The 9,841-nt window shown below is 38.6% G+C and overlaps 1 protein-coding gene across 1 annotated transcript in view; it reads right to left on the bottom strand.

Moving 5' to 3' along the window:
- Nucleotides 1-9,841, bottom strand: part of Fas1 (fasciclin 1 Fas1 domain-containing) — a 588,690-nt gene that overhangs the window by 98,528 nt on the left and 480,321 nt on the right. The window contains exons 4-5 of the mRNA XM_017905693.1: nucleotides 5,339-5,469; nucleotides 3,659-3,755 (exon numbers count right to left, since the gene is read on the bottom strand). Of these exons, the coding sequence (XP_017761182.1) occupies nucleotides 3,659-3,755; nucleotides 5,339-5,469 (228 nt within the window). The remainder of the gene's footprint in view (nucleotides 1-3,658; nucleotides 3,756-5,338; nucleotides 5,470-9,841) is intronic.

Raw genomic sequence — 9,841 nt, 5'->3', positions numbered from 1 at the left:
AAAAAAAAAAAAAAAAAAGGAGAATGAATGTATAAAATGTACGGTTCTATTTCTTCAGCAAACATTGTAACTTTACCACCATTACCATGGTAGTAACACTACCATTAGAAGCAGATAATTCATCACAAAATTATTGTCAATTATCGTCAATTAAAGAGACTTAATTTTAATAGAAAATCATCTAACTATTTCTAAATAAGGTACACTATATAGATTTTTGAGACATAAAATAAAATGTTTTGAATTTTGTCGTATTCGGGCGAATTCACAACTGCGCGACGCTTGCCTCTATCCCCACTCCTCGACGCCCGGTTCAATCCCCACTCCCCTCGATTGTGTACAGGCCCACTGCGCGTACACACGAGCGCCGCCTGCGGATATACATTGTGCAATCAAGCTACGAATACGTATCCGATATCCCGTATACGCGGCTGGGAAATTTCTGGGGAAGCGCGGCCGAAATTTCCATGTGTAATTTCCGCTTTGCCACCGAGAACGTGTATCCCATTTTTTTGCTGCATTTGTTGATTTTTCGAGCGCTGATCGGGTCGATTGGAATCTGTTTATTTTAATTTCACCCAACGCCACGATTTTCCGGAAAACTTCACTGCCGAGCATATCCACAAATATAAATAATATTAGACAAGACAGAAAATATTTAAATTTCACAAAAACAACTTCATTTTCTTCGAACAACTACGATTACAAGATGCATAAAAATTAATGCTATATTTATGCATACTAAAAAATATTCACTTTCCACGAAAAAAGGAATAATTTAAAAATCTTTTAACCCTTTGCACTCAACGATTTTTTCACTAAAGAAGAGTAGGAGTTCAAAGATTTTCTGCTATAAAGCTGACGATATTTTTTTGAGCAGTAAATAATATTATTATACTAAATCGTATAATAATTAACACATATAATTATTTGAGCCGTTCACTGCACAAATTGATTAACTCCATAAAACAAAAAGTGCAGAAATGCAATGAAATACTATACCAAGTGCTTTGACACTTAAATTTGATTTTTCAAAAGGTGGAGTTAATCGATTCGTGCAGCTCATTTGATCTCGACACCTCGAACACCGATACATTATCATAAATTTGACATATCAACGAACATCGATCTTCGAAATTTTATCAAACGGTGACTGAAGGGCGCCTCTCGAGTGCAAAGGGATAACCTGCATACGTCGCGAATAACAAAATTAGCTTCCTAAATCTTCCCAACTCTGTCTATTAACATTTTCTGACATTTCCAATACCTTCGAAAATATATCTCTCTGACACTTCATCCCGTATGCACATATCTTACATTCGCGAAATACCAAGCAACCCCTCTTTAACGCATTCGTAGGTAATATTTCAACTGCGACGCTCTGTCTAAACCAATCCCGTCTCACATCAAAATACCAACCGGAAGTAAAGGCCGGAAATCCACTATCGAGCCCACGATCATAATTCTACAAACACACCCAACGTCACCTTATGCAACTTTGATACATTCATCGGTCACAGAAAGTTGCCCGTTTTATTCACCGCATTGAACACGCGAGGGAGCTCGAAAGCCCGAGGAATCGCGAAGGAAGGAGAAGAAGAAGTCATAAAAGTCGTAAAAGAGTCGCGAAACAAGGAAACGAGGTGCATATACGATCGCGGGAAAAATCGAGACACGAGGTCGACTGCACCGCAGCCTCGTTCGATGAAACTTTCGAAAATAACCCTAACCTAACCTCCCAGGCTTCCATTTCCTTCAGCATCGAACGCCTCCGCCCCGAGTTTTTCCACGTTACGCCGCCATTCATCCACCCTATCGTTACCGGGAGTTCCATCAGCCACGTTTATACGAAAAGTCGGTTCCGCTGGTCTGGATTTCACACCTGAACTTTGATTACGTGACCCGTGGATACTGATCGAACGCACGCGACTTTAATCGCGCGATTGCGAAAAACCGGAGCTGGCGAATGGCCGATGGTATCGGAGTTTGGTTGTCGGCTAACTCCTCCGAGTTCCCATTAACTCTGCTTGCTCTATTATGACTTTAATCGAGCAAAAGTGCCACCGATCCCGTGCGATCTTCACACTCCAGTCTGATGCCTTTCTCGCTGATTTTTGGCCGGATAAGGACAACGTTCTGTGTCGACGTTTAATTGGTCGATACATGAGACCTAGTGATTTTCTGCACGATTCGGTTCGTTGCTCTTTATGGTGCAAAGTGTTTCTCATAGGAGGTCATTGATGGTCACTGGTGGTTTTGAAGAAATTGTAGAGAATCTTTTGATAGAATGGATTATAGTGAGTCGAGTTCTATCGAGAAATTGGTTCAGAAGTATAGATTTTTAGGAGCTTTTCTTGTTTTGGGAAGCTTACGAAGCGTCAATTCGTGGAGCAGGATGAGAAATTCGATGACAGAATTTTTCTTTGGCAGAATCCTTTGATCAGGAAGTTTGTAATTTCATTGAAGAGGCTGTGGTTCGGGAGAGCAAAGGACCTCGGGTTAGAATTAAAGAAAGCTTCCTGTCTTGGAAGGTTTATTCTTCACACATCGATCTCTTACTTTGTCGAGGGTCTTTTACGAACTGAGCTCCACGATTCCACACGTGTGGAGTGCTTCCTTTGTCCATGTTTCTCGCTCTCGATAGTCTCATGACGATCGAGAGCCATCGCGAGCACAAGCCCGCCGCCATCTGTCGGCGGTTTTCTTATATTATAAATGTTTGAGGTTAGGATTCCCCTTGGCGATGAATGATTGAACCCCCTTGGCGGAGGTATGATGCATATGGATTTAATATAAATATAAAAATGATTGTGTAACATAAAAAGGTAAAGAATAGCTCTATTTGTTTACGTATGTATATTAACACTTTGTTGATCGACAATTTTACACAGAGACCATGACATGTCACCGGCTATTATTTTGTAATCCAATCTTCAAAATCACTTTCACACGCGATATTCTATACCGCCCTGGGTTTCATAAATTGAAATAGATAATGCAAGTGCAATGACGAGTTAACTCGTCATCGGTCAACAATGTGTTTATATTTTGAACATAGATCTTAATGGATTTTATTTTAAATTTCTTTTTTCTTACTGCACATCACGTTTATGCTACGAAACAAACGACACTCATGCTCACTCTTTCTCACTCTTTCACAGTTGTCAATTCTTATTCACTCGTCAATCATACCAATCGAAACATTGCTACCAACAATAAAGTTCAAAATTTGTAAAACCTCATTAATTTTTGATGAGAAGATTGTGTAGAATTCTATAACTTTGAATCCTGTCTATAAAAGTAAAGAAGGAATTCAACGTGGATAGTATGTTAGCGTGCATGAAAGACAAAAATGAAAGAGATAATGGATCTGTGCAGACAAATTCGTTCGAATTTGTCAATTTCAATTTATCCTTAGTATCTAACTGTCACCGGGAAACGACTACTCCGGGCAATAGTGACAGAGAAATTTTTGCAATGATAATCGAATTAGCTCTGTGGATTTCAGGCTCATCGTATATGTAATCGATCAGAATCTGTCACTTCCGGCGACGAGCAGAACGAGTTGGCACGGCCTGAATCCTTTCAGGGGTTCGCAACAGGGGATATTAAGGTCCTTTCGGGATGATCGATATGGCAAGGTTGCTAAGCAGCTTACCTGGAAACCCTCCTCAACGGGGATAAGAAAGGTGTAACGTCCGTCCGCCTTGAAGACTTCCTCCTTCTTTTCCGTCACGATCCGCTGCCGGAAGATGCTGCAAGAAAGTTCGGCTCGTTAATTGAACACAATTCCATTTCTTTTTCTCTTCGTTATATTTCCTCTGGGCAACAAATTCTATGTACAAAATGAGATTTACTCGTTCAACGGTCGATACGTATAAATGTCGTAAAGAAAAGCAAGAGAGAAAATAGTTTTCTTTAATTTATATAAAATTCTAATTAAATAATAAATAAAACAAATATAAAAATTTATATCTGTGCTTGTAAGAGAAAATCTCATACGTCACAATTTTCAAAAATTTTGGATTATTTGTTGATCGAGTTATAATTATGAAATTTAACAGATACGATCACATTGTAAACTAATTATTACTATTTTACTATATTATAATAAATTAAATTACTACATTACTAAATTATAAATTGTTATATTACTATTCTTATTTATTTTATTTCTGATCAAATTTTCGTTCTAGATCTATCTATTAGTAATGGAATTCTTTACAAATCGATGCGTATAAAACTGACTTATTATTCGTGCTTTAATTTACAAAATTTAGTTATTATTCGTATCAATCGATTACCAAAAGAATCGACGCGATTTTTGAATCTACTGTGATCGAACACCATACACCCCCATGTCCTATCGCGCCAAACTCGAAGACGGAATTGAAGCGAGTTAAATGAAAACGTGGAAATTCACGCGTAGGGGATGATGAATTCTTGCCGAGTGATTTATTAACAAAGTTCTCGCGAAAGTATATATGGAAAAAGTTGGCCACTACGCTTTACGTTGCAAGAACAAGCGGAAACGTTGTTGAACGCGAACGGTAAATGAAATGCAGCGAAGCTTAAAGAACTTTCGGGAGGGGTGAAGCTAATTCACTCAAGTTTTACTTACTCAGATGGCAAGCTCCACGGTACCGAGCCTTTAAATATCGATAAAGACTTGACAAAGTGAGCATCGAAGTTACTTAGGGAACAACTACGAAAGTTGGTTCCATCTTCATCTTTCGGCAAACGTGAGCGGACTTCGCGGCTGTACTTTACTCGCGGGAAAGAAACCGTACTCGATAAGTGATAAAAGGGTAATAAGGGAAACCGAATAACAAACGGTGTAAAACGATCCATTAAAGTCACGAGTTCCCGTTTCTTTTCCAGCAAACAGAGTGTAACTGTTTTAATTCAAAGCGATTTTTAATTAAACACCAATACGAAAATTAGATAAATTAAATTTATATTTATACCGAATAAATAAAATTGTACATTCGTATTTAAATAAGTGTGCGATTTAAATACGCGTGAATGAAGATTTAAAATTGAATATTCTTTAATTGTATCAAAATTCGTAGATTATAAACGAATGTAAATAGAAGCGTTGTATTTTTCTTAATAAATTGATAACGTTCTTTTTCAACGTAACGCTTGGCCCAGTTGCGTAGAACAGTATATGTAATGGATTTCATGGAAGAATTCTAAGTATGTTATGCTTCGTTCGGCGAATGTTTTGAGAGGAAATATTTTACGAGAAATTTTTCAAGTTAATTTTCATTTGAATGACTTCCGTTATGGTTTGCAGGAAAGTATACGGTTATTTATGAAAAAACTTATTACTTACCGAACACGATGAACACCCAGATCGAGATTCTCGCTTTGGTTCAGGAATTCAAAGGCGTTTGGACTGTAGATCGGCATTTCCGCGGAATTCGAGCGTACTGGTTCCAGTACTTCGTTGATTATATGCAGAACCTGGAAAAAGATTAAAATAATACATTTACATATTATATATTACTCATCATGTTCATTTTTCGTAATATTATTTCACAGTATTGGTTATAAATTAATTATTATATATATTCCATTTGATTATCTATATTATTTTAAACCAATCCAAAATTGTTATTTTATTATTAAATAAACAACAAATTAGACTGATTATTTCAAAATATATATATCATATATTATAATATATTATTATGAATATATATATTATTATAATAAATTGTTATTCATTTAGTAATAAAATAATGATTATATATATATACATATGTTATTATGCTATTAATAAATATATTTATTCCATTTTGATATCCACAATACTATTTTATACCAATTTAGAATAATTATTTTATTATTAAGAAAGGAGTATATTTAATGTCAGTTTCATTTTAAATTATTTTTAAGATGAATATGATACAGTTATTGGAATCCCATTTGGAGGAATGTAATCAACCGATCTCCCCTTCATGCCTATCCAAGTTAAGCTATAGACACCTCTACCCTAGTAATCAAATACACCTTCGTCCCTTATCCAATGCAAATTTCCAATCCATCAATAGATAATTTAAAAATCATCCAACAAATCCTAAGAAATCTTCAAGAAGAAACATTTCCTGAACGCAGCTCATGTTCAAATTCATACAACTAGACCCCGACTCTCCAAAATTATCATCATCGACCATTCTCAATCATATCATTCTCATGAACCTTCCATATTCTCTGTTCTATCCTTCCAGTTATAATCACTTATTTGTTCCTCAAACAAGGTCTCTAATTTATTCCACTTACCACTTTAATCCCTTTCTTTCAATAATTCAGAACCTACGTCTGCTAGTCCGTATAACAGTTCAAGAGGAGCAACATTTCAGAGATTCAAGTTGGAATCACAGGTGATAAACGGAGCTTTACTACGTGGAAATTATATAGTCAGTGAACGCGCGAGAATTGCAAGTTCAAAGTAGATAAGGAAGCAACGTTCGGACTTTGCAATATTCCTGGATCGAACTTGGGAAGTATATTCCCATTCAAACGGTCATTCCACTGATGTCCGTGAGAGGATCAGTCGTACAGTTTCGAGTGACTCGATATACACTTTATATCGATCGGATTGATCGGATTCGTCGGGTCTTGTATGGCGCACGTTTGAATAGCCACCGCATTTTCTCGCGCGACTCAGCAATTGACAGGCGAATTTTTCGATAGGGGTGGCTTTGAAACATCATATCGTTCACTCGGGTTACCGGTGTACCCGAGCTGGAACATCCTTCCGGATATTCACCCGATTGGCAAATTCGCTGACGCCAGGCTAATTTGTTTGATAAATGAATTCACTGTCGCGAGTTAATTTCGTGCATCTTCAATTAAGAACGCTTTATCCTGTTTGAAAGCTTTGACAGGGAAACTTTTGTGTTGTTTCCTTTTACCTGTTTCAGTTCCACGTAGAATTAAACGACTGATACTATGACGTGAAACACGATAGGTCGGTCTAAAACGTTCATCGTGATAATTATTAACGTAGTTCCACGAATTATGATTTTTTAAAAATGACAGACAAATTAGTGACCTTAAGTTGCTGCTAAGTTGATTCAAAATGCTAGATTAAATTCTCGTAGCAATTTATTTTAGTGTATCCTAAACGTTTAAACATTTTTGGGATTCCATAGGGGTCTTATGGTTATTTGAAATTCCTATATAGTGCTGCCGTATAGTATCCTAATGGCTGTCTTGCTATGATAGGTACCAGCTAAAAGGACGCAAGGAAGGGATGCTTTCGTTCTGGACCTGCTATTGGACTCGTCAGTAAAGCTTTCTTAGGATACCTAGATAGCGCAGGAATTTGTATTTATAGGAATCGAGTACTCACCGAGTACTTGCGAGAAACCTCGAACTCCTGTTCTCCATCTAGCGGTGAGAGTGTGAGCATTGCTCGCTACGCACATTCACACCTATTTTAGTAGCATGGGGTGCATAAAGTATGACAGAAAATGGCAAAAGATTTGTATATACTTAAAATTCTCTTACTACCACTTAGAATTAGAACCTAAAAGCCCATTTATAACTATTTTTACAACTCCTTTTACATCAATGCCCACCATCAACCTAAATGCTCGTAACTCGCCCTAAGAATTAACTGTAAATGAATAAACGAAAAGAGAAAGCACGGAAAGAGGAAAAGAATCGTACAACTACATCCGAAAATTAGAAACCTCAGCTATCTCGTGTACGCCATTTGCTCTCCACTCAATTTCCCCTTTTCATCCCGCGAGATAATCCCGGATCCTCGCTAGACCAAGCTTCCCAGCGAGATTGTACAGTTTGATCATTATTATCGTCGTTATCCACGGGGATAAATCGTGTCTCCATGAAAAGTGTCGCAATCGTTCAGCACAGGTCGCCTCGGCGTCCATTTAACAAAATCGCGGAGCCAATCCATCGTCTTGGGCCACTCCTAATCGGTCCTGTTGCCGCGCAAAAAGAGGACGCTGCGGACAAACGAAAGGGTGGGCCTGTTGTCGCGACGCCGGTTCGAATCGACAAGTTCAACGAGCCTCGAAGTAAATTGCTGCCAGGGGATCCAGCTTCCTTGTAAACGTGAAGGTATACGGTTAATCTCGTTGGAGCTATGGCGCGATACAGGAGCAGCGATGGTGTGCACGGGTCTGAAGATATAGTAAGACAAACGACATTCGCGGCCACGAGCCTGGATAACAGGGACACGAGCGATGGAAGAAGAAGAAGATAAAGGGTGAACGAGAGAAAAACGGACACGAAGAAAAGCTGCAGGACGAGCGGTATTTATTCTGCGGCGAGGAATGCAACTATTTCATGGGAGTCTAGCCGCTGCTACACAGGATGCAGCACCCTCGCACTGTCTTCTTACCCAGGCTGCAGAACCTGCAGAACTTTTCTACAGAAAGTGTTACGATGTAGGTTCAGGTTCTGGTTCTTGGAACTATTATGAAGAATTTTTATTATTTAAATAACTGGTATGGAAGACATAAATTTTGGACTGGGTCAGTTTAGGTTAAGCTTCCTGCATCAGCTTCCTGTCATTTTTAAGGTTCCACACAGCTTCCGAATATATATATAGATAGATTTTTTCGCAATTTTGATTTTAGATGTGCAGCGACCAATGTTCACATCTTCATTGCTAGATGGTAAATGGAGGTTCGAGGTTTCTCGTAAATCCTCGGTGAATCTTTGATTTCCATAGATACAAATTTCTATGCTAGCTAAGTATCCCCGTCTAAGGCTGGGCCTGGTAGGAAGCCTTACTGACGAGTCCACTAGCAGGCCCTGGACGAAATGTATCCCCTCCTTGCGTCCTTCTACCTGTTACATATCATAGCACGACAGCCATCAGTATACCAATAGCCAGCATCGTAGGAGCCACAAGATTAGAAAAGCAACCCTCATAGGGAGGAGCCCCACCAGTCCACTCCGAGGAAACCATAAAGCCGCCAATTTTGTCACTTGACCTAAGGATTGGCACTCATAAGTGGTGTCCGTGTTCTTTAAACCTTCAAATTGATGTCAATTTCAATTGATATTCAAAACATGTCACGATGCATCTATTACATCTCCAAAAAGATTCAAATCTCAACAGTAGCTAACTCCAATCCTCTTCCTGATCGGAACCATCGACTTATGACATGTCTCTAAACCCTGTACGCGTGTACAAGCAAAATAATCAAGGCACATGATCTTATTATATATCCTTCTTTGCGTCCTTCAACAGGCAGCACCATAAGAACCACAAGACATCATCTCAACCCCTTGGAGGAACACCTCAGATGCATCGATAGCAGTCTCAAAAACAATATTACAATTTTTATAAAAATTCAAAAACCATCTCAGAGATTTCAGAGTGTAAAATAATATACCTCACTTTGAATATCATTCATTTGTTCATCGGTTACTGAATTATTATCCGAATATCGTTATAGGATTATTTCCGAAATATGCAACATAATGGAAGCTAAATAGGTACAAGATGTATATACACTTTTCTGACACGTCATCCGTCAATCCCTACTTTTCTCCCACTTTCGCGCCAGGAAAGTGGGGAAAAGTTCTGCACAAGTTCCGCACGTCTAGCACCCTTGCCTCTCACCCTTATTCGGAATGGTATACCGCCATTTACTATCCGGGTGATCGCTACTTCGAACGTCCTACCCGCTATTTATCCGCTTTTCTTCGCGATCACCGTGATTCTTTTATCTCGACGAGTATTCCTCTTCTGCTCGATAACGCCGTTTTGTTCGCTAGGTGTACGCGAGCGACGATGGAAGACGTTTCCATGAGGCCCAGATCGAGGGATGCTAGACTGTAAACGGTCTCG

This window comes from Eufriesea mexicana, unplaced genomic scaffold (genome assembly GCF_001483705.2).
Source record: "Eufriesea mexicana isolate 0111107269 unplaced genomic scaffold, ASM148370v2 scaffold4304, whole genome shotgun sequence".
Lineage (NCBI taxonomy): Eukaryota > Metazoa > Arthropoda > Insecta > Hymenoptera > Apidae > Eufriesea > Eufriesea mexicana.
This window is presented reverse-complemented; position numbering and strand designations above follow the sequence as displayed.